The following is a 26,045-nucleotide window of genomic DNA, read 5'->3' as shown; positions in this document are numbered from 1 at the left end:
TCGCCTCCAGGTGACTAGTAAGCAAGCTTTTGTAAACCGGAAGAGCGTTAGTTTTTTCCTCTTTTCAACCCTTGTCGCGTCACGAGTGACCAATGTTGCCATGCTGTGTGTTCAGGTAGGACAGTAAGTGTATTGTCAGCTAGCAACTTGCGCTGTAGCGGTCTTAGTAGCCCAGGCTAGTCAAATCTTGACAGAGACTAGAATCTAAGCAGGGCTGACCACGGACAGTAACTGGAAGGGAGACCACCCAGGAAGACCCGTGGTTGCTACACAATGGCAAACCACCTCTGTTCATCTCTTGCCCTAAAAACCCAACTTCATGGGGTTGCCCTGAGATGGCTGTGACGCGACAACACACTTTTAACTCGTGAGAGTTATTCCCCACCGCCGAACAGATTCCAGGCCAGGGTACCCAGAGGAGGTGCCGTTCCCGTTTGGTCTTAAGATGGTACCCCCAATTAGGGCTCCAGTTCTGCACTGCGTTATGTGCTTGTCGGTATCCCGTTAAGGAAACAACTTCCCTATCCCGCTCGGCTTCTCAGAGTCTGGACCTGGGGAACGTCTCCCCCTAAATTTAGGACAATCTCTGGTGGACAATCAACCCAATCTGCCGTTTCAAGCAGCCAATGAGCATGCCAACCCACAAGTGGATTGACCTAGGACCAAAAGCACCAACTTGCCATACTTGAACAGCTGCTCATATGTGTTTGTGTGTGCGTGTCTTTGTGGCTACCTGCAAATATTTCAAGGCTGTGCGTGCAGATTGCTAAAAGAGATAGCAGTGCAGAAATATCCCAGAACTACCAGGAGATCAAGGCAAAGTTAATGTTGGGGCTAGTGGGTTTGGTCAGCTCCAGAGGATGGGGAGGATGGGGATTTCAACCCTCCTCCTCCCACCCCACACAAGAGCAGTAAAGAACCCACTGCTCCAGCACCATTGATGTGGGGCACCTGAGAAGGCTGGAAACAGCATGGAAGAATCCCACGCACCTCTCTACTTGCAGATTACGGGGCCCCACTACAAACATCCCCCCCAAACTTGAAGCCCACACTGCTCGTGTGGCTCCCTCGTCCCAAAATGAGTGTGCCCATCAAAACTTTTGTGCACATATACCATCACACACACACATTCCCCACCCTACCTCCACACGCTTGAAGTGTGCATGATTTACTATTCCCAGTATGCACTTAGACAGTAGTCATGAGTTTGAGAGAGCCGGACCGAAAGCGGAGGATTTTCTTCTTCAGGTTATGAGAGGCCTTAATCTTCACAAAAGTTTTGGCCGCGTTATCGTGGAGCTCCGAAGCAGCGGCGACTGTCTGGATGGGGAGAGTTTGGACGAACTGGGACCAGATGAGGCCCCCACTCTCGTCCGAGTCACTGGTCGTCGTGCTTTCGCCGACAAACTCGACCTCGCTCAAGCTTGACTCACTATCCCCAAAGCAGTTCGTGGTGTAATTACTCCTTTCGTCCTCGCTGGTATCTACTACAGTGGAATGGAAAAGAGATTCGCACTCAGCCGAATATTCCGAGTCACTAGCAACATAGGCGTAGGGGCTAGCGTAGGGATGGGTAACTTGTGAGTAGACCCCAAGGCCTTCTCTCCGGTTTCTTCTGGCCCTCTTGAGGGCTTCTTCATAAGACACCTCCGCTGACAGTTTCCAGCGGCGATAGTCAGCTCGCTTGTGCTTAGGTTTGGCTACAACCGGTTCTCTGCTGTACCCGTGGGGTCTCGCTGTGGATCTAAGGACACCAGGGGGCCTGCTCAAAAGGCTTGTCTCCGTTGGCAAATGGCCACTTTTCTTTCCCCTTGAGGTTGTCTTTTTCAGCTTCTTATTTGTATCCAGGTCATCGGGGAAACGGCATTTTTTGCCAGGGGGTTTGCCTTTCTCCCGCCCAGCCAGGGGACTGTTTTCCAGGACCGTGACGAGATGGGACCTGTGTTTCACCATGGAACTTTTTAGAATTTTGACACTCCTGGTGCCTTTGTGAAGTCTGAATGTTTGTGGTTGGGCTGGTACATACTGGGCGTTCACCAGTAACCCTTCCTCCTGGCTTTGCGAGGATGATCCCTCACTTTTGAAATCCAAAGATGGCCTGGTCTCATGAGGAGGCGAAACAGAGTGAGTTGCTTGTCCCCCATTGTTTTTTAACGGTATCTTTTTGGGTATCTGGATGGCTTTGTTTTCCTTCAAAGGTGGCGTGTTCCGGCAAGGGCTTTCTTTAGTCACAAAGGTTTGGCCTCTTTCCTTGGGCCCATCACCCTTGCTAACCACAGGACACCGTATAACCTCTTGAGGTTTGACGGTCCTGGATGAGGGGGGTTTGCTCTGAAGTTCATGGTTAGGATTTGGTGAAAAGGCTGTGGGTAAAGGAATCTTTTTGGTCTCCAGATTCTCAATGCTTGCTTCTCGCAAACGCTGCTTGGAGGGAGAAAAGGCGCCATTATCCAACACGGGGGTGGCTGTCGCGGAACGGGGAAACACCTGGCTAGGATTCTTAACAAGGACTGCATTGGTATGGGCCGCACTGGCCCCCTGCCGAGCACAAATGCTTCCGTGTCTCAAGATTCCTTTGGCAGGGTCTGCGTTCAGATTCGTTCTCGGTTTGTTAGTCCTCACTGACGGGATCTTTTTCTGCACGAGACTCAAGATGTATCCATCCATTTTTTTGGTGGCCATGGGAAGGGATGCGGAATGAGACTCTGACGGGTGACAGGAAGTGCCGGTTTTTGTATCGAGTTCCGATCCAACACAGACCTCACCAACGTTGCAAATACTCCTGTCTTCCTCTTCTCTTGGGGGGCTACTCGTTGCTGGCAACAGAAACATGGGGCTCTGGACTGCAACCGCATGTAAGGGACTGGGGTACCGGTACACGTCATTCCCATTTTTGGACACCAGGTCACACTGATATTTTGGGTGCACTTCTGCGATCACGTCCAGTGAGTTCGAATGTCGCGTGGACAGAGAATGAGAGACAGTCCCCACTGACTGGTCTTCAGGTTGACCTCCCTTGTTGTATTCCATCCACCCAATAAGATCTGAAATTCAGCGGGAGAAGAAAAAATAGTTAGCGAAGATTCTATTCTTACAGAAAGCCCAACTGATGGGACGGTTCTAAGAATCTGTTGCCTTGGGAAAGCCAAGACAAAATCTGACATCTGACATCAGATGCGGAAAATACTCAAGTACAACTTCCTGGAAAACTCTGATTTCGGGACTGATGTGTGACACACACACCCCTCCCAGGGCTTAAAAAGGTAGTGTGCGATTTGCAACTGAATCATGGCAACCAGTGTTCCCTCTAAGCTGAGTTAGTGTGAGCTAGCTCACAGTTTTTTAGCCTCCGACTCACACACTTTTGTCTCAGCTCAGGAAGGAGGGCTCCAGAGCAAACTAATTTATGCAGTAGCCAAATGGCTCGCTCACAAGTTTAATGCCAGTAGCTCACAAAGTAGAATTTTTGCTCACAAGACTCCACAGCTTAGAGGGAACATTGATGGCAACCCCATGAAGTTCCACCTCAGCGGGTTTTCAAGGCAAGAGATGCACAGAGGTGGTTTGCCATTGCCTTCCTCTGCATAGACGCCACAGACTCCTATCCAACTACTAACCCCAGACACAGAATCAGTGCCTGACATCTGTGCACAGATAAAAGACTGAGGTGTGGAGTGAGAACATGTTTGCACTATTCAAATACCTGAAGGGCTGCCATATGGAAGACAGCATGGCTAGGCCTCGTGGGCTTGAGTTTCCTCAGGGGTAGATTTCAGTCAGAAGAACTTTGAAATAGTAACAGTGGTTTGGCTATGGAACCAATTACCAGGGGGTGGGATGGGCTCTTCCCTGCTGAGGGTTTCAAAGAAGAGTTTGGACAACTGCTGGTCAGGAATGTGCTAGGCAGGGGATTGAACTGGAAAACCTATAAAGGCCCCTTCGAACTCGAGGGCTATATACACTTCCTCTCTCCTCAAAGCTTCAGGATTTCAGGATCGAAGCCTGCCATTTTAGCTTGTGTTATATGTGTCTTGTTGTCTCCAACTTACAACGACCCTAAGAATTAATGAGTTCAAATATGTCCTCTCATCTCCTCTCCCCTCACATGAGGGAATTTCTTACCCACCTCCAGTGTTCCCTCTAAGCTGAGTTAGTGTGAGCTAGCTCACAGTTTTTTAGCCTCCAATTCACACATTTTTGTCTTTGCTCAGGAAGGAGGGCTCCAGAGCAAACTAATCGATGCAGGAGCCAAATCGCTCGCTCACAACTTTAATGCCGGTAGCTCACAAAGTCGAATTTCTGCTCATAAAACTCCACAGCTTAGAGGGAGCATTGCCCACCTCCCTCACATCTGGCAAACTGAGGGCTGTGACTTCCTTTCTTGAATCAATCCATCTCCTATCCTGAGCGTCCACACCAAAACTTCAATAATATAAGTTTCAAATACCACTTCCTCTCTAATCGTGGCACTGTTTCTCCATCAGGCCCACTGAGCCTTCTACTAAAGGTACGACTATTTACCTCAGAAAGAAAAAAAGACCGGAAATGCAGTCAGCTTTCAGAAGGATTGCATTTCACCCGGTCACTTCAGCTGACAGAGGCCACTCAAATACAACTGCTCACGTATCTCATTTGAGGGAACTGATTTGCCAGTCCGTGGTCTTTACATATTGGATATTTAGCAGAGTAAATGAAACACAGTGGAAATATGCGTCACGGCCTCTTCTACGAAAACGTTTACTACAAAATTAGGAAAAGGATGGCATGGAAAGAAAACAACAACAGTCTAACTTCATCTTTCTTGTTTTGATGGACACCATCTTGTTTCTTTGTTCCCTCGCACTGACCCTAAGAAGAAAGGAATGGAAATGTCCACTCAAAGCTCCACCCCTTGTGTATGTACAGAACAGCATGAACTATCTCCAATAACGGAAATACCTTTGGCATCTGAAATCACTCCACTTTCTAGTAAATAGGACAGACGGACTCCCATTCTAGCTGTATCTGAAGAAGTGAGCAGTGACATTGGCGTCTCATATGTTCTTATGTTCTTATGTTAAGGTGCTACTGGACTCTTGACCTTTTCTACTGCTACAGACAGACTAATCCATCCATCTTGATCTCCCTCACAGGGTTGTTGTGAGGATAGATCGAGGAGAAGGGAATGGCATAAACCGTTTTGGGTCCCCATTGGGTTGAATGGCTGGATATAAACACAGTAAATAAGTAAATAAATAAATAAAGAGCGGATAAAGTGGGTTATGTAGCCACCCTCTTTGACACAAGGAGGAGGACAACGAGAAATCCAATTTTTTTTCTGAACATGGGACAAACTTGCCGAGAACCAGGAATCTGCACCCCTCCACATGTTTGCCATCGCACGGGAAGAGTCACAAGTTCAGGAGACGGTCATTTTGGGGGGGAATCGCGGGGGATTGCAGTTCCCCTGGGTGAGGTATGGGGGGGCGGGGCACATGACGAAGCCCGGCCCCCTGCTTCCAGCTGCCCTGCTTCCGGCCCTCATTCAGCCAGGTGGAGGCAGGAGAAGAGGGAGGGTAAGTTGCTTCCTCCCTGCCTCTCCCCACCCCTGCCTGCCTGGGGCCAGGGAGGGCCTTCGCGGGGCTTCCTTGCACTCCCGCCGGCCTTGCAGGTCCACCGCCAGGCCATTCATGGGGCTCAGCAGTGGAGCTGCAAGGCCGGCAGCGGCCAGGATTGTTGGGGGCGGGGCGTGTGGCCTTATGACACACTTCCAGTGATGTCAGGGGGGGTGGCATATGCTAATGAGTTATGCTAATGAATTCCCCTAGCTCTTTTTCTACGAAACGACCCCTGGAGACGACACACCCGGCCTGGGTCCCTTCATGCACAAAAGCCGCTCAAGAACATGGTAACTGCTGTACCTGCCGATTTGGGACGGCCATCTGAACTGCTCAAGGATGTATCCAAAGGGCTGCAGAAGCAGGCGCTGGAGGGACAGCTGGATAAACACTCGCTGAAAACGGAGTTGGACGAGTTGGAGAGGGACCCAGAAGCCCCGCCATCACTTAGCTCGTAAAACCCTGCGAGGAAGAGAGAGAGAACATAGAATAATCCTTTAGATCAGGGGTGTCAAACATAAGGCCCGGAAGCTGGAAGCGGCCCTCAAGCAACTCGTATGCCTGGAAATGTAAGGTAACTCCCCCTTTTACGGTATCCCTTGGGGGAAAAAACCTAGTCTTGCATTATGATAAAATATATTTATTGGGGCTTTTGTGGGCTCCCCTGTAAATCAATTGCTTTCACTGAAAGGAATCAATTGCTTCTGTTTGTATTTTGAGTAAAAGATAATATTGTTCACTGTGTTTGCCGGTGTCCTTTATAAAGTTGTTGTCTCCGGTACCTGGCGTTACATTTTATGGCACACCGGGTCCGGCCCGACAAAGTGACGTTTATGTCAGATCCGACATAAGATACTAACGAGGTGGCACTTGACTCCTCAACGACTTTCCCATATGCATGCCACAATCTCACCAAAATGTTGGAAAAATTGTGACAAGATAGGCACGTTCGCCCACTCTTGGTGGGAATGCGATAAAATAGCACATTTTGGGGAAGAAATAAAACAAATGGTACACAGAATTATAGGCCTTGAAATCCCACTGGATCCTGAAAACCTCTTCCTTAAACATTGGCCGCCTCATATTGAAAAACATGTACATAAGCAGACCTTGGATGTTATGATTTATGCTGCATGGACAGCGATTGCTACTTGTTGGAAAAATCCAAATCCTCCCACATTGGGACTCTGGTATCAAAAGTTGTGGGACCAATTCCTTATGGACTCTGTTACCAACAAACTCAATAGACTAACCCAAAAACCCATAGAAAAACCTGTAATGGAAAAATGGGATCCTATATTGGAATTCTTAGCAACAGAAGATTTCTTACCCTCCTCTTGGCAGCAATTTAGGAATTGGATGTGAACCCTCTCCTGACATTGGCAGCAAAAATAAAACCGATTCGCTAGATGTACATATATTGGATATTTATCAAACAATGGAAGTTAGTTATCACCCACATAAAATTTTTATGATCTTTGTACTAATTCTTTGATTTCAGAGTGGAAAGTATATTCTTCTATTTTTGAAACAATTAATTGTACTTTTTCTGACTTTTGATGTTACCTACTTTGATATAAGCTTAAGATTGCCATTATTTTGAACTTTTATGTATCCTACTTTAAATAAATTATTATTTAAAAAAAAAATGAGTTCGACACCTCTGCTTTAGATGCTAGTCCCATCAAGCGATGGTGAAAAAACAGCCGGAGACAGAGAGAGGCAGCACTGGGTTCACTGGAACCGGCAGTGGTGGCCGAAAGGGTCGTCAAGTCACGGCTGGCTTTTGGTGACCCCGTAGGGTTTTCAAGGCAAGAGATCGGCAGAGGTAGTTTGCCGTTGCCTGCCTCTGCGTGGCGACCCTGGACTTCCTGGGCGGTGCCTCATCCACGTCGTGACCAGGGCCGACCTTGCTTAGCTTCCGAGGTCTGACTGAGATGGGGCTAGCCCGGGTTATCCAGGTCATGGCTGACACAGACAATACCCCACAGTATTTCAACTTGCTAAATATATATTCCAGGTGAGTATCTCTATCTCTGCTGACCCTCCCTGGCCCGAGGGAGGCCAAGCTAGCTATCACCAGGGCCGGAGCCTTTTCAGTGGCGGCCCCTACCTGGTGGAACGAGCTCACGGAGGAGATCAGGGCCCTGCGGGACCTTTTGCAGTTCTGCAGGGCCTGTAAGACAGAGCTCTTTCGCTAGGCATTTAATTAGGGGCCGCCACTACTGCAGGCTCCTACTGCAGGCCGTTACAGCAGAGCCTGGCCCGTGGTCTTAACATCTAATTGACTATGAGCAGAAAACATCGCAGAACATCTGGGCAGTGGAAATTTATTCCTGTAATATACCATCTAGATTAATTTAATCAGCCGCCAGCACTTTGTATTTATAATGTTTTACTGTATGGTCAAATATTGTGTCTTTTAATGTATTTATGCTTTTACGGAAGCCGCCCTGAGCCCACTTGCGGGGAAGGCGTGGTATAAGTTTGATAAATAAATAAAAATAAATAAATAGATAGTTGAGCTGAAAGGAAGGGCTTGTATTCTACCAAAGTATAATGCCATGGAATCCACCATTTTTTCCAGGGGAATTCATCCTTGTAGTCTTGTTGTAAGAGATCCCTCTATCTCTTGTTGTAATTTCAAGAAAAGAAGAAGAAAGAGGAAGAGGAGGAGGAGGAGGAAGAGATTGGGTTTATACCCCGCCCTTCACTCGGAGTCTCAGAGCGGCTTCAGATGCTTCTTCCCCTCCCCACAACAGACACCCTGTGAGGTAGGCGGGGCTGAGAGAGATCTGAGAGAACTGCTTTTTCCAAGAACAGCACTGAGAGAACCTGTGACTGACCCAAGGTCACCCCAACATTGCATGTGGAGGAGTGGGGAATCAAACCTGGTTCTCGCAGATTAGAGTCCATGCTCCTAACCACTACGCGAAACTGGCTCTCAAGAGATATCCAGGTTCCACCTGGAGGTTGGCAACCCTGGGTTCTAGACTAAACTTTCCAAGAGCAGAATGGAACTTTCCTGCCTCCCCACCCACACTGCAGCCCACTAAAATCCTGCTCCTGGGTGGATAAGGGACCCTGAGGAGTAAATCCATAGAATCATAGACTGATAGAATGTCAGAGTTAGAAGGGACCTTGCAGGTCATCTAGTCCAACCCCCTGCACTCTGCAGGAGCATAGCTGAAAGATAGTCCTACATATCTACAACATACCCAAAAGATGGCCATCCAGCCTCCGCTTGAAAACGTACAGTGAAGGAGCATCCACCACCTCCTGCGGCAGACTGTTTCACTGCTCAACCACTCTGACAGTTAGGAAGTTTCTCCTGATATTTAGCCGGTAACGACTCCCTTGTAATTCCCGCCCATTAGATCTAGTCTTGCAATCCGGAGCAAGAGAGAATAGATCTGCTCCATCTTCTACATGACAGCCCTTCAGATACTTGAAGACTGCAATCATGTCCCCTCTAAGCCTTCTCTTTCCCAGGCTAAACATACCCAGCCCTTTCAGCCTTTCCTCGTAAGACTTGGATTCCAACCCTCTCACCATCCTGGTTGCCCTCTTCTGGACATGCTCGAGCTTGTCAACAGCCTTCCTAAAATGTGGTGCCCAAAACTGGACACAGGACTCCAGGTGGGGCCTGACCATAGCAGAATAGAGCGGAACTACCACCTCCCGTGATCTGGACACAATGCTTCTCTTAATACATCCTAAGATGAAGCTGCTTTATACTGAACGAGACCCCTGTTCCATCAAGGTAAGTATTGCCTACTCAGACTGGCAGCTGCTGTCCAGGGTCTCAAGCTGAGGTCTTTCACAGCATCTACTACCTGGTACTTTTTAAACTGGAGGCACCAGGGATTGAACCTGGTACCTTCTATACACCAAACAGATGCTCCACTCCTGAGCTACAGCCCCTCTCACCATGACATGAATGACATATCTGTAATGGGAAGGGGGAACCGGTGGAAGCGGACCATTTAGACTGGATCTAGCCCAACATTTGTGTCAGATTCCCACTGGCTACATTCAGCCAAATCATGTCCTTATCGGACGTTAGCCTGAGATGTTTAAGGGCACTCCCCACTGCTCCTCCACCTCTCACAACTTCGGTAATTCCCAGTTCATGAGAACATAAGAGAAGTCATGTTGGTTCAGGCCAATGGCCCCTCCAGGCCAACGCTCTGTGTCACACAGCGGCCAAAACCCAGGTGCCACCAGGAGGCCCACCAGCAGGGCACGAACTCCAGAAGCCCTCCCATTGTTGCCCCCCAAGCACCAAGAAGACAGAGCATCACTGCCCCAGACAGTGTTTCATCTATCTCTTGTGGCTAATAGCCACTGATGGACCTCAGCTCCATTCGTAATTCATAACAAACCGTAGTTCATCTTCGTGTCTGAACTATAAACCGCAGTTTGTTCTTTGCCAGAAAACAAGAATTCCCTGCTGCAAACCAGGAAGTCTTCACTATCTGAGCCACACCTTAGGGGAGAAGGAAGGGGAGGAGACACAGGTGCCCGAAGACTTCCAGGTAGCATTAAAAACGCAGCCATTTTGAATGCAAACTTTGGTCTCAAGATTAGAAATTCCTTGTGTTTTGGGACCTGCCGGTGTCTCGAATTTGGGCAGGTCTGGAAAAAGGGAGATCTCTGAAGCAAATTAACTGTCAAATATTAAACACTGCTGCATACCGAGCTGTCAAATACTAATTGCCGCCAGATGTTAACGATCAAATTACTGTCAAATTTCGACTGTCGTATCAGTCCTGGAAATCAAACGCCGCTGGATGTCAAGCATTCGCTGAGCGGATGACGGACGTGCAAGGAATATTCGGCGGAACACGTGGCGTCAGAGCTTTTAGGGGATAATTTTTTGGAAGCAAAAGGATTTCAGCTCTACTTGAAATGAAGCAAGCTCAAGTTCAACCATGCTGGAAAGAGGCGCAAGATCTTATCTGCAAAGCTCTCCTCAAGGACAATTCTAAAACCTTGTTTTCTGGTAATGTTAGGAGGAGAAACCCAGTTGGGCACCGTCCCAGTGTGGATTGGGCACAGAAAGGGCATCACGTGGAGCTAATGTTCCAGATTCCATCTGCAGAGTTGGCCACGCCTTCCGTGCTCAGCCCCACCCCCAGATTTGGCAAGAGAGAATCTGCCCACGATGTGTATGACTCCCCAGTGCCTTCTGCAAGACTGAGACGTGATTGAATGAGTTCATTTTTTGTTTTGCCATCAAGTTGCAGCCGACTTATGGTGACCCATGGGGTTTCCAAGAGAGGAGACAAACAGCGGTGGTTTGCCACTGCCTGCCTCTGCGTAGCAACCCTGGGCTTCCTTAGTGGTCTCCCATCCAGACCCTGGAATATGCCATTATGGCGAAATTGACGAGCCATATAAATAACAGACCAAGTAGTGAAATTTAAGAATGGAAAGTTTTTTATACCTATTATAGGTAGAGCTGTAAGAGCAATACAGTATTACATTGTGATTATTTGGTTAATCAATGGTTACCAATTCTTCATAATCATGGTTTTCGACAGTTATATGGAATTTTCTATATTTGTTATTTTGTTATAAATAATTTTAAATGGTTTCCCGGCTATCTTAAGTTCATATAAAATGTTGAGAGAATTTGTTTACACAATTGTCTTTACAGTTCCTTTCAGACTGGGAATAGCGGATAATGTATTTTAGGGAAACAGTGCTATTGGTAATGTGATAATGTTATAATGATTTACCTAAACTTATTAATGCAGTCACGTTTATATTGTCTTTAATATTTGTAAAGACGTGCCTTACGTTTAAAGACGTGCCTATCTGACAAATATCTATCTATCTATATCTATCTATCTATCTATCTATCTATCTATCTGACAAATATCTATCTATCTATCTATCTGACAAATATCTATCTATCTATCTATCTGACAAATATCTATCATCTATCTATCTATCTATCTATCTATCTATCTGACAAATACCTATCTGACAAATACCTACCTATCTATCTGGCAAATACCTATCTATCTATCTACCTATCTATCTGACAAATACCTACCTACCTATCTGAAAAATACCTATCTATCTATCTATCTATCTATCTATCTATCTATCTGACAAATACCTACCTACCTACCTATCTGACAAATACCTACCTACCTATCTATCTGACAAATACCTATCTATCTATCTATCTATCTAACAAATATCTATCTATCTGACAAATATCTATCTATCTATCTATCTATCTGACAAATATCTATCTATCTATCTATCTATCTATCTATCTAGCTATCTATCTGACAAATACCTATCTGACAAATACCTACCTATCTATCTGACAGATATCTATCTATCTATCTATCTATCTATCTATCTAGCTATCTATCTGACAAATACCTATCTGACAAATACCTACCTATCTATCTGACAGATATCTATCTATCTATCTATCTATCTATCTATCTATCTATCTATCTATCTGACAAATACCTATCTGACAAATACCTACCTATCTATCTGGCAAATACCTATCTATCTACCTATCTATCTGGCAAATACCTATCTATCTATCTACCTATCTATCTGACAAATACCTACCTACCTATCTGAAAAATACCTATCTATCTATCTATCTATCTATCTATCTATCTATCTATCTATCTGACAAATACCTACCTACCTATCTATCTGACAAATACCTACCTACCTATCTATCTGACAAATACCTATCTATCTATCTATCTATCTATCTATCTGACAAATATCTATCTATCTGACAAATATCTATCTATCTATCTATCTATCTATCTATCTGACAAATATCTATCTATCTATCTATCTATCTATCTATCTATCTGACAAATACCTATCTGACAAATACCTACCTATCTATCTGACAGATATCTATCTATCTATCTATCTATCTATCTATCTATCTGACAAATACTTATCTATCTATCTACCTACCTACCTACCTATCTGACAAATACTAACCAGACCCTGCTTAGCTTCTGAGATCTATCCAGGTCAGGGTTTTTAGGAATGCACTACAGAGCTATAAAGCAACCAAAATGGGCCTACTTCTAAGGGCCCCAATTAAGCCTCTTCAAACTCTTACCTGAGCTGGGTCGACTGTCCATCTCCAGCCGTTCGTCTGCTGTTTTTTCAACGTCCAGCCTCAGATCACTGATTTGCTTGTCCAGTTCTTGGAGCTGGTTCAACAAGCCGGCGTCCCTCCTTCTCAAGCAGTTCTACGACGACAAAAAGACAAAGCATGGTCCTCAGGAGTGATGCGTCGTAACGGGTGGCAACGATTAACGGGAGTCTGCACATCTCCACAAGCCAAACTGCTTCTATGGGTCAATAAGGAAAGCCCCTCCTGTCTTCTGCGCCACCAAGGGATATCCAAGCACCCTATCTGTTGCCACTGGATTACCCGAATGATTAAAATGTGGAATCCACTGCCAGAGGATACCATGACCGCCACAAGCATCAAGGGCTTTAAAGGGGGATTAGAAAGATTCATGGAGGATAAGTCTATCAGTGGCTACTAGCCATGGTGACTACAGGGAACCTCTGAATGCCAGTGCTGGGAAGCAACATTATGGAAAGGCCTCAGCCTGCTACGCCCTGTTGTTGGCCCCCCTGAGGAACTGGTTGGCCACTGTGTGAGACAGGATGCTGGGTTAGGTGGACCACTGGTCTGATCCAGCAGGGCCCTTCTGATGTTCTTATGAAGGCCTCGGCCTCTGTGCCCTGTTGCTGGCCCTCCGGAGGAACTGGTTGGCCCCTGTGTGAGACAGGATGCTGGACTGGATGGGCCACTGGTCTGATCCAGCAGGGCTCTTCTGATGTTCTAATGAAGGCCTCAGCCTCTCTGCCCTGTTGCTGGCCCTCCAGAGGAACTCGTTGGCCCCTGTGTGAGACAGGATGCTGGACTAGATGGACCACTGGTCTAATCCAGCAGGGCTCTTCCTGTTCTCACAAGGGATCTTGACAGTGGAGGTTCATCAACAGCAGAATTTGGTTTCCAGTTGTTACTGATAACCATAGTTGTCAGTCCCTGATTATGAAGGATTGCCCTTTCCTCCCCTCCTACCACATCACAATATCTGGCACATTTAGGTCTGCACATGTCTGAGCAAAAAAAATTTTAAATATCCTTCTACCAAAGAGTCAAGATTCTGCACCAAGAAGTGTTCAAACCTCTCAATGGAATCTACTTGCTTCATTTATTCTGGTTTCGCTGGGAGGAGGACAAATCAGACACTGGAAACCTGACTACCAAAACATCAGCAGATGCTGCCCTCAAATTTTCAAGTCTATCTTCTCATGGGGGCTAGAAACTTTAAAGATATCTAAATTTCACAAGGCCGAATTCTGCCCACCAGGACTATATTCAACGATTTTTCTGTGCTGATGCCGAATCGCTGGTTAGAAACATCCCTGGGTATATTGCTGAATGAATGACCTTCCAGTGTAGGAGAACTGGGTTCAAACCATTCAGGAATGAACCTCCCACCCCAGACCAGTCATTTTCTCTCAGCCTACGCTTACCTCACAGGGTTGTTGTGAGGGTAAAATAGGAAGGAACAATCTGTACCACCTTGGATTCCGCAGAGCAAGGGCAGCATCGAAACATAATAAAAAGCCCCTTCAAAAACACCTTATCTAAACATTTAAGGCTCAGAAGTTAACCAACATACAAAGACAAAGCTTAGTTTGGACCTCAGTAGCACCTTATGGCCGACATCTTATCAGCATGCCGCCAAGGTAACAAGAACTGGATCGATGATACCATGAATGCCTGCACTGTAATCTCTTCTCTACCCCCAATTATCCCGATGCATCACGTTCTGGAGATAACGAGACGGCTTAAGCGGTTCTGCAAAGACACCTTCGATCCTTGATGCGAGGGGTTGCGAAGAACGAGTTTCAAAGAAGCTCATTAACCCGAGGTTGCGGTAATCAGTTTGCCTGCTGGATTTAATAATTATATCTATCCATCACTCCCCCATTGTATAAAGCTTTTATATATATATGGCCCCGGTCACACGGAGCATTAGGCACGCTAGAGAGACGGAAGATAGGCGGATTTTCCGGGTGTGATCTCACCGCCACATCTGGGAAGCGTAGAGCTCCTGTGGCTCACCCGAGGCTTCACTCCGAAGATGCGCTGTAAAAAACTAGTACCTCCGATCACGTTTCCGCTGTTAGCTCGTGGCATCTGGCGCCCGCCCATGTCCCATCGCGAAAACTTTTTTTTTGTCAAGTCTCCACGGGTGCGCACAAGCACCCAACGGAGCATGCGAACACTTGAGTTAAAAAAACAACACACACACCCCCCCGTGGTGCCGCTTCTTTGCCGCACCACAGGAGTGAGGTCTGATCGGCACCTTCCCCAACCACGGGACATCGGGCGGGACGTTTGATCCGGCTGCCGCATGGTAGTTCGCTCCAGGGCAAACAGCCACGTCTCCCCCCCGTGATATCCGGGCCCGTGTGACCGGGGCCTAAATTTTGCTTTGTCTCTTACAATATTTTGGCTGTGTCTCATTTGAGATGGGGTCGCAACTTGGATCAGGAGTGACGGGGAATTCGTTCAACCTGCGCACCAGATAGGATGGCTGAAGGACTGTTTGCGTAACCAAGTTGAGTCTGCAGCCATGACCAACCTCACTATGAACAGGGGCAACTGTATTGCGAGGGGACGTGAGCAATGTTCCCTCTAAGCTATGGAGTCCTGTGAGCAAAAATTGCACCTTGTGAGCTACTGGCATTAAAGTTGTGAGCAGGTGATTTGGCTACTGCATAAATTAGTTTGCTCTGGAGCCCCATCCTTCATGAGCTAAGGCAAAAATGTGTGAGCCGGAGGCTAAAAAACTGTGAGCTAGCTCACACTGACTCAGCTTAGAGGGAACACTGGACGTGAGGGAGCCACTTCAGAAGTCTGCAGGTATAACTGTACCCCCTGAGGCATCTCATTAAAAGACCACCAACAAGTAGGGAAGGGGTTCTGGCACCACTACCGGAGACGACATGGCAACAGAAGCACCGGGGCAGTTACTGCGGCACTGCACAAACATGTAGCCCCGGAGTCGTCACACAGGGAATGGTATCACTGGGCGGTGCGGGGCACTATTAGCCACCTGACCTCCTATTAACTGTTTGGTGTCACAGCAGCAGTCCAGGCACCGTCCACCCTCCAGTGAGGGCACCAGATCCCCCTCTGCTGGCGATCACTGGTAGTACCGTCGCCAGCCCTTGGCGGCCATCTTGGAACATAAGAACATAAGAGAAGCAACGCTGGACCAATGTCGAAATGATCGAATGCAAGGATGGCTTCTTGATCCCGATGGGCAGCTGTGTTAGCCTTTTTGTAGCCACGGAAAAGAGCAGGAGACCAGGAGCATCTTAAGAACATAAGAACGTAAGAGAAGCCAGTGTTGGATCAGGCCAATGGCCCACCCGGTCCAACACTCTGTCACACAGTGGCCAAAAGTACCAGGTGCCATCAGGAGGTCCGCCAGTGGGGCCAGGACACTAGAAGCCCTCCCATGTTTGCCAGATTTATACACACACTACGGTCCCACACATCTACCAGGTTGCCCACTCTCTCCTCCAAAACTCCCTTGTTGATGTGGACAGAAGAATTGTCAACAGAACACTTAACAAGAGGGGCAGGGCTATTTTTGGGCAGGAACGCACAGGAACGGAGTTCCGGCTGGCTTCCAAGTTGGCCACGCCCAGCAGGAACTCGTTAGCATAACAGGCCACACCCAACAGCAGAAACTTATTAGGATTGGCTACATTAGGAGTGTGGCCTAACATGCAAAGGAGTTCCTGCTACAAAAAAAGGCCCTGGGTTTTGACAACAAACAAGGTAAACAGAATAAGAAGCAAAAGGTGGGTGTGGCTGGATGACCACACTTCTGGTAACATGGGGGGTGCGGCCTAACGTGCTAATGAGTGGTGCAGTCAGGGGTGTGGCCTACTATGCTAATGAGTTTCTGCTGCTGGGTGTGGCCTATTATGCCAATTAGTTCCTGCTGGGCTTTTTCCACAAAAAGAGCCCTGAGAGGGGAAAGGGACAGAAGAAGAATCTGGAGAACCGGCAACCTTTCCACCTCACGGGAAACTCCCCAAATACCCCCTTTCCCCCTTAGAACGGCCTAGCAGGGGTACAGTAGGGAAACCACTCAACTTCTTGATTATGTCACCAGCCGTGATACCACAACCTGTCCCTCCCGTCAGCCTCTCTGGTGTAGTGGTTGAAGTCTTGGACTAAGACCTGGGGCACGAAGGTTTGAATTCCCATTCCGTGGGCTATTTGTGTATGCTCAGCTTAACCTATCTCACAGGGTTGTTGTGAGGATAAAATGGAGGGTTGGGATGAATGGTACAAGTTGCTTTGGGCTTCCATTGGAGAGAAAGGGGGGTATAAATAAATACATAAAATCTGAATGCTTAGCAACCGATGCTCCAAGCTTAACAGGCCCAGAAGGAAAGGGTTCAAAACAAACATGGGTGCGTAAAGAAGAAGAGAAGAGATTGGAGCTATACCCTGCCCTTCACTACCCGAAGGAGTCTCAGAGCTGCTTACGATCTCCTTTCCCTTCCCCTCCCCACAACAGACACCCTGTGAGGTAGGTGGGGCTGAGAGAGCTCTTTGGCGGACTGCTCACGGGAGAATAGTTCTGTAAGAACTTGTAACTGACCCAAGGTCACCCAGCTGGCTGCATGGGGAGGAGTAGGGAATCAAACCCAGTTCTCCCAGATTAGAGTCTGCACTCCTAACCACTACGCCAAACTGGCTTTCAACTGAGAAAGAGCCAGCCATTCAATATACATCCCCGTCCTTTGGGTGGAGATTTCAAACTTGTGGGTACTGACTACCTGCAGTTGCTATTCACTCACAAAGCATCCAAAACGTTTCCCAACTCCAGTGTGGTACAGAATAAGATCTGGGAGACCCAGGTTTGAATCCCCCCCTCTGCTACGGACCTCAGGCCAGTTACGTAATCTCAGCCTAACCTACCTCACAGGGTTCCAACCTATGGCGACCCTATGAATGAATGACCTCCAAAACGCCCTCTCCTAAACAGTCCTGTTCAGGTCTTGCAAACTAAGGGCCGTGGCTTCCTTGATGGAGTCCATCTGTCTATAGTCTGGTGTCGTGGTTGAGTGCGCGGACTCTAATCTGGGAGAACCGGGTTTGATTCCCCACTCCTCCACTTGCACCTGGCTGGAGGACCTTGGGCATGCCACAGTTCTGTCCAGGGGTCATTTTGTAGAAAAAGAGGTGCAGGAGCTCATTAGCATAGCTCATTAGCATATGCCACACCCCCTGACATCGCCGGAAGGGTGTCAGAAGGCAACACCCACTGCTCAGGCTCCACCGGACTGTTTTGGATTGCTAGCTATTGGGGGGGGGGGAACGTGTAGATCTGTCCTCGCAAAGGAGGGAGAGCTTGTACCTGAATAAAACTTGGTCTTAAAGGTGCCACTGGACTGTTTTGGACCGGGGGGGTGCTCTGCAGCTTACCTGGCTGATTCTTGCTCTGAGGGAGCAGGGGGTGGGGCTTGTTGCATGTGCCCGCCCCCTGGGCTCTTTACTGCCGGAGCTCCGCTCCGCTCCTGTGCGCTCCTGCAGGAAATGACCCCTGGTTCTGTCAGAGCTGTCCTTGAAAGAGCAGTTCTCGGAAGAGCTCTCTCAGCCCCACCTACCTCACAGGGTGTATGTTGTGGGGAGGGGAAGGAAAGGGAGTGTGTAAGCCACTCTGAGTGAAGGGTGGGGTATAAATCCAATCTCCTCCACCTCCTCTTCTTCTTGGGTCTTCCTCTTTTCCTGCTGCCTTCAATTTTTCCTAGCATGATTGTTTTTTCCAGTGATTCTTGTTTCCTTGTAATGTGCTAGCAGAGGCAGATTTTGCCGATCCCCCCCCCGCCATGATCCTCCCTGGTTATATCTATGGGACTGTTTCCCAGGGTCCTCTGAACCCCAGGAACAGAACTTGGGGGGGGGCTCCTACCACCCGATGGGGGGGGGCGGAACGTCTTGTTCTACAAGTGTCGCTCCGCTCGCAGTACTTTGGATCCAACCCAAGATTCTTTTCGCATTCTTGCGTTGCGAACAGAGGAGATCGAAATTCACAAGGAAAGGAAGCAGACGCAACCGCGACACCTGCTAGAGCAGCGGCAGGGGAAAGGCAGGCTTTGAAACAATCGAACGCAAGGATGGCTTCTCAATCCCAATGGGTCGAGCCTGTTTGTAGCCACAGAAAAGAGCAAGAGTCCAGGAGCATCGTAAGAGGTCACCTATCCATCTATTAATCCAGAGAATACGCTAAAGAACAGGAGAACCAGTGACAGTCAGAAGGGTGACTAAGCTTTAATGCTTATTATTGTTTAAATCCTCTAACTTGTTTAATTTTAATTGTATTTATTGTACTGTGTTTATGATGTTACCCGCCCTGAGCCCGCTTGTGGGATGGGCGGGCTATAAATACAAATAATAAATTAATGAATAAGAACATAAGAGAGGCCAGTGCTGGATCAGGCCAATGGCCCACCCAGTCCAACACTCGGTCACACCGTGGCCAGAAATACCAGGTGCCATCAGGAGGTCCAGCAGTGGGGCCAGGACAATAGAGGCCCTCCCTCTGTTGCCCCCCCCAGCACCAAGAATACAGAGCATCACTTGCCCCAGACCAAAAGCTCCTATCTTTTCCTGACAGCAGGAAAAGAGGAAGTCTGAGGGCTGCTAGAATAGTTAACACATTCAATTTATCTACTGGACGTCAATCCTACCGGGCTTCAGCAACACCAGTGTATTCGGTACCTTCTAGTCATACTCCGGGATACCCCAGAAATACTTCCAGATTGGCACTTGCCTCTTCTGTAATGCGTCTCAAGCATCACATTACATGATCCTGCAACAATCTTCACAACAATCTCGCAAGGTGGGCCCGAATTATTACTTGCATATTTCAGCTGACCTGATACAATATACTGCAATACCGTGCAAACAATTTCTATTAGTTATTGAAATGTATAAATCATGACAAATTGCAAGAATACATAATCCTCATAACAATATTTTTGTATTGTAAACAGATGGACGAAATTCTCCGGAGTTGATCCCGCTATTTACACTATGACCTGAGGGATACTAGGAATGTATGGCACACTCTTCTGTGGAAATCGGAGGATTCAATTGGAATGTACTTGATCCAGTGAAGACACTTCTTTATGTGGTTTGATGTTGGAAGAAGTTCCCTAACGAAACGAAACATCAACTCCGGAGAATTTCGTCCATCTGTTTGCAATACAAAAATATTGCTGTTACGAGGATTATGTATTCTTGCAATTTGTCACGATTGATACATTTCAATAACTAATAGAAATTGTTTGCACGGTATTGCAGCATTTTGTATCATTTCTGCTATTTGTACTGCCACCCCATAATTGTTGTGTATTTCAGCTGACCTAACAAAGTCACGGGTGAGTCAGGATTTGAACTTGAGATTTTGTTGGGGAAAACGTTCGAGTCCAGTCAGGCACCTTTAAGACCAACCAAGTTTTATTCTGGGTATAAGCTTTCGCGTGCATGCACACTTCCTCAGACAGACACAAAAGCTCATGCCGAGAATAAACCTTTGTTGGTCTTAAAGGGGCCACGGGACTCAAACTTTGTTCTACTGCTTCAGACCAACATGGCTACCCCACCTGAATCGATCTTGAGATCTTGTTGGTCACTTGCTTCGCTATACCCAGGGCTATTTTGGGGCAGGAACGCACAGGAACGGAGTTCCGGCTGGCTCCCGAGTTGGCCACACCCAGCAAGAACGCATTAGCATAATAGGCCACACCCAACAGCAGGAACTCATTAGGACTGGCTACAGTAGGGGTGTGTGGCCTAACATGCAAAGGAGCTCCTGCTACAAAAAAGGCCCTGGGTTTTGACAACAAACAAGGTAAACAGAATAAGAAGCAAAAGGTGGGTGTGTCTGGATGACCACACTTCTGCAGACATGGGGTGTGTGGCCTAATATGCTAATGAGCTGTGCTGTCAGGGGTGTGTCCTAATAAGCTAATAGATTTCTTCTGTTGGGTGTGGCCTATTATGCTAATGAGTTCCTGCTGGGCTTTTCCTCCAAAAACGCCCTGGCTATACCATCTTTACTGCTGCTGTTACGTCAGCGCTGCTATTTAGTAAGTCGTGGTTTCCAAAATGTGGTGTAGTGGCTATGAGTGTCGTACTAGTATCTGGGAGACCAGAGTTCGAATCCTCCCTCTGCCATGAAGCTCTCTGGGTGACCTTGGGCCAGTCATACACTCTCAGCGTAACCTACCTACCTCACAAGGTCACTGTGAGGACAAAGCGAAGGGGAACGATGTAAGCCACTTTTGAGTCCCCACTGGAGAGAAAGGCTGGGTATCAATGAAATAAACAGTGTGGTGTATTCAAAATGACTTACATGAATCGCCGCATTAATGTTCCATGTTAAGCTTCGAGCTAGACGAAGGCTCCTCCGAACTAACGCACTATTGGTCGCTCCACAACAGCGACCAATCAGAACTGCACCAATCCCCTGAGAGGGAAGAACCCTCATTGGATGTTATCCGAGCAACCTCATTGGTTACTTTGTGTAAATGGGCGTGGCTACATTAGCCCGGGGATGTTTAAAAGGAGCCTAGCTCCCAATGTTAATCTGTTCTGGTTATGACTTCTTTCAAGCGCTTGTTCGTACCTACAATAAAGCTGATTACTTTTGTTGAAATCACTCTCCGGATCTTTGTTAGCGGCGATCTAACAAACAGAAAGATAAATAAAACAAACAGTAAACAATAGGTTTGCCAGACCTCCCGGTGGGGGTCAGGAAACCCCTCAGCTGGCCATCGGGAGAAATCCCACCCCCAAGAAGATGACCCTTGCTCCCGAAGTGACGTCATCACACCAGCGACATCAGGGGTGACACTCTACTTTTTGGGCAAACCTCTATGGTTTGTAGCCATTTTTACCATAGAGTTTTGGCCAAAAACTAGCGCGCCGCCCCGATGTCGCCAACGTGATGCCATCGTTTCCGCAAGTGACGTAGTCACATGGAAGAGGGTGTCCCCGTCCACCTCCGGAGCGCCCCCAAATCCCCCCGCCGGCCGCAGGTAAGGACCTGGCAACCCTAGTAAACAAATGCCCATCATGGTACCAGGGCCTTCAAAAGAGAGGAAAATCTAAAGCTGTCGGTCAGTTTACAAGGTTTATTTTGATTTTGAAAAAAGAAATGGGAAGGAGGAGGAGGAGGAGGAGGAGCCCCTCCCCACAACAGACACCCTGTGAGGTAAAAGAAGAAGAAGAAGAGATTGGATTTGTACCCCACCCTTCACGACCCAAAGGAGTCTCAGAGCGGATGACAAACTCCTTCCCCTTCCCCTCCCCACAACAGACACCCTGTGAGGTAAAAGAAGAAGAAGAAGAGATTGGATTTGTACCCCACCCTTCACGACCCAAAGGAGTCTCAGAGCGGATGACAAACTCCTTCCCCTTCCCCTCCCCACAACAGACACCCTGTGAGGTAGGTGGGGCTGAGAGAGCTCTGACAGAAACTGCTCTTTCTTTCAAGGTCAGCTCTTATCAGAACTATGGCTTGCCCAAGGTCATCCAGCAGGTACAAGTGGAGGAGTGGGGAATCAAACCCGGTTCTCCCAGATTAGAGTCCGCGCACTTAACCACTACACCCTTAACCACTACACCAAACTGGCTCTGAGGACCAACAGACCTCAGCAGGGTTAACCCTGGTTAGTCCATGGACAGGAGACCACCAAGGAAATCCTGGGGTGCTACATGGAGGCAGGCAATGGCAAACCACCTCTGAACGTCTCTTGCCTTGAAAGCCCGACGGGGTCAACCGTGAGTCCATGGCAACCAGACGGCACACAATCATGATTGTAATATTCCTCCAAGGAGTGCAGAACAGTCTAGATCAGGGGTGTCAAACATGCAGCCCGGGGGCCGGATGAGGCCCCCGGAGGGCTTCTATCAGGCCTGCAGTGGAACTGGCTGTCTTCTGCTGCTGCTTCCAGTTCTGCTGCTGCTGCGTCATCATAGGTTCGCAGCTGACAGAGACACACCTGAACAGCATACTCGAGATTGCAACAGCACAGACATTTTGATGTGATAATTCAGAGCAAGAGGTGTCAGTTATCAGACACTGTTGAACAAACAAAATATTGCAAGAGTGCTGATGTTTTAAGGATGTTTTTATTTTAAGTTTAAAAAAAACCCTTTGTGTTTGTGTCCTTTATAACGTTTATACCTCCGCTACCTAAACAGCATGATAAAAAGTAGAGACATCACCCTGCCAACAAAAGTCCGCATGGTCAAAGCAATGGTATTCCCAGTAGTCATGTATGGCTGCGAGAGTTGGACTAGAAGGAAGGCCGAGCACCAAAGAATAGATTCTTTTGCACTATGGTGCTGGAGAAGACTCCTGAGAGTCCCTTGGACTGCAAGAAGATCCAATCAGTCAATCCTAAAAGAAATCAACCCTGACTGTTCCCTGGAAGGCCAGATAATGAAACTGAAGCTCAAATACTTTGGCCACCCAATGAGAAGGGAGCACTCACTGGAGAAGACCCTGATGCTGGGAAAGATTGAAGGTCAAAGAAGACGGGGACGACAAAGGATGAGATGGTTAGACAGTGTCATCGATGCAACGAACATGAAACAGAGCCAACTTCAGAGGACGGCGAAAGACAGGAGGGCCTGGCGTGATGTGGTTCATGGGGTCACGAAGAGTCGGACTCGACTGTGCGACTGAACAACAACAACAACCTGGCATTATGTTTTATGACACACGTGGCCCAGCCCGACAAGGTCTCATTTATGTCAGATCCTGCCCTCATAACAAATGATTTCGACACCCCTGGTGTAGATGTTTCTCCCCACTCAGTTTCATCTACACAAGAACGTTATGAGGTAGAACAGGCTGCGGAAGAGCAACCACCCCAAGGCCACCCAGGAAGCTACATGCCAGAGTTTTGGTTCTGGCTCTCCCAGATGCTAGTGAAGCAGTCTTAACCACTATACCGCACTGGCTTTGTAATGTATGGAAAAACCAGCCCATGGATCCACAAGCTCCCGCCTAGAGAGGCCATGTGCGATTCATATGTTAAGAAGCACAATTCATGACAACACATATGCACATGTAGAAGCAGAACCACATGCCAAGCCTCTCCCAGAGGTTTCCACCGGGCCACTGGGAACCGTCCCTTGGTTGTCTGTGTAACAGGAACGTTTCAGGCCGGGCTTCACTCTTGCAACTGACGCCTGCCCACTGGACTTAAATAGTGCCTGCCACCAGTAACTGTCTGGGTTTCACTGACGAGAGACGCAGGTCCCTGGACACCAAGAACCTTACAATCTAAAGACATCAGAGAAAGGAAAGGGGGAGAGAAGGCACGCAGTGGACAGAGGCAAGAAGTGCATTACATTTTATATGAGGAGAGCCCTGCTGGATCAGACCACTGACCCTAGTCCAGCATCCTGTCTCGCACAGTGCCCAGCCAGTTCCTCTCGAAGGCCAACAACAGGGCAGAGAGGCCAAGGCCTCCATTAGAACATCAGAAGAGCCCTGCTGGATCAGACCACTGAGGGTCCATCTAGTCCAGCATCCTGTCTCGCACAGTGCCCAGCCAGTTCCTCTCGAAGGCCAACAACAGGGCAGAGAGGCCAAGGCCTCCATTAGAACATCAGAAGAGCCCTGCTGGATCAGACCACTGAGGGTCCATCTAGTCCAGCATCCTGTCTCGCACAGTGCCCAGCCAGTTCCTCTCGAAGGCCAACAACAGGGCAGAGAGGCCAAGGCCTCCATTAGAACATCAGAAGAGCCCTGCTGGATCAGACCACTGAGGGTCCATCTAGTCCAGCATCCTGTCTCGCACAGTGCCCAGCCAGTTCCTCTCGAAGGCCAACAACAGGGCAGAGAGGCCAAGGCCTCCATTAGAACATCAGAAGAGCCCTGCTGGATCAGACCACTGAGGGTCCATCTAGTCCAGCATCCTGTCTCGCACAGTGCCCAGCCAGTTCCTCTCGAAGGCCAACAACAGGGCAGAGAGGCCAAGGCCTCCATTAGAACATCAGAAGAGCCCTGCTGGATCAGACCACTGAGGGTCCATCTAGTCCAGCATCCTGTCTCGCACAGTGCCCAGCCAGTTCCTCTCGAAGGCCAACAACAGGGCTTAGAGGTCATGTTCCCTCTAAGCCATGGAATATTGTCAGCAAAAATTCTACTTCGTTGAGCTACTGGTATTAAACTTGTGAGTGAGCAATTTGGCCGCTGCATAAATTAGTTTGCCCTGGAGCCCTCCTTCCTGAGCGAAGACAAATGTGTGTGAGCCAGAGGCTAAAACACTGTGAGCTAGCTCACACTAACTCAGCTTAGAGGGAACAATGGCAGACAGGCTGAGGCCTTCATAAGAACCATCTAGTCCAGCATCCTGTCTCACACAGGGGCCAACCAGTTCCTCCGAAGGGCCAACAACAGCACAGAGAAACTGAGGCCTTCCCCTCATAAGAACACCAGAAGAGCCCTGCTGGATCAGACCAGTGAGGGTCCATCTAGTCCAGCCTCCTGCCTCACACAGTGGCCAACCAGGTCCTCTGGAGGGCCAGCCACAGGGCAGAGAGACCGCTGCTTTCCCCCTGACGCTGCCTCCTGTCTCTGGGATTTGGAGGGTTAGTGCCCCTGAACGTGGAGGTCCAAACTGGCACCATAGAGACGCTCCTAAAAACAGACAGGGAGGAGCGGTCTATACTTCCCTTTGAAGCCTTTGCCGGCGCATTAGAGCAAACCCCGAAAACGGATTCTGGTCCGTTACGCGCTTCCTGCACTCCTCCTGCAAAGAGCTTGAGTACAGCCCGTATCCGCGCCCCCATTTACCCCCACAACAAAACCATGGGATGAGCTGGACGTAGAGTTCAGAAGCCAAACTGAGATACGTTCCAAGAAGTCACGGTGGGTTCGAGAGAAATCAGCTGCAGGGCTCGGAAGGGTCAAGGGAACAAATTTACAGTCCAGTGGCACCTTTATGACCAACAAAGGTTTATTCAAGGTATGCGCTTTCGTGTGCACGCACACTTTTTCAAATATATAGAATAGCAAAAAAAAGGTTCAAACGTATAGCCTTATAGTTCGAAGAAGAAGAGGAAGAGATTGGATTCATACCCTGCCCTTCACTCGGAGTCTCAGAGCGGCTTACAAACTCCTTTCCCTTCCCCTCCCCACAACAGGTGAGGTAGGTGGGGCTGAGAGAGCTCTTGACAGAAACTGCTCTTTTTCAAGGACAGCTCTTATCAGAACTACAGCTTGCCCAAGGTCATCCAGCCAGGTGCGAGTGGAGGAGTGGGGAATCAAACCCGGTTCTCCCAGATTAGAGTCC

At 48.1% G+C, this 26,045-nt stretch overlaps 1 protein-coding gene across 1 annotated transcript in view; it reads right to left on the bottom strand.

The window, feature by feature from the left end:
- Positions 1-343: 343 nt before the first annotated feature.
- DACT1 (dishevelled-binding antagonist of beta-catenin 1) overlaps positions 344-26,045 on the bottom strand; it is an 88,325-nt gene continuing 62,623 nt past the window's right edge. Inside the window, exons 3-5 of the mRNA XM_015423373.1 lie at positions 12,724-12,856; positions 5,901-6,059; positions 344-3,044 (exon numbers count right to left, since the gene is read on the bottom strand). Coding sequence (XP_015278859.1) covers positions 1,189-3,044; positions 5,901-6,059; positions 12,724-12,856 — 2,148 coding nt within the window. The 3' untranslated portion in view covers positions 344-1,188. The remainder of the gene's footprint in view (positions 3,045-5,900; positions 6,060-12,723; positions 12,857-26,045) is intronic.

Source organism: Gekko japonicus, unplaced genomic scaffold (assembly GCF_001447785.1).
Source record: "Gekko japonicus isolate JY-2015 unplaced genomic scaffold, Gekko_japonicus_V1.1 scaffold1720, whole genome shotgun sequence".
NCBI classification, from domain to species: domain Eukaryota; kingdom Metazoa; phylum Chordata; class Lepidosauria; order Squamata; family Gekkonidae; genus Gekko; species Gekko japonicus.
The sequence above is the reverse complement of the archived record's forward strand: the minus strand, read 5'-3'. Positions and strand labels throughout refer to the sequence as shown.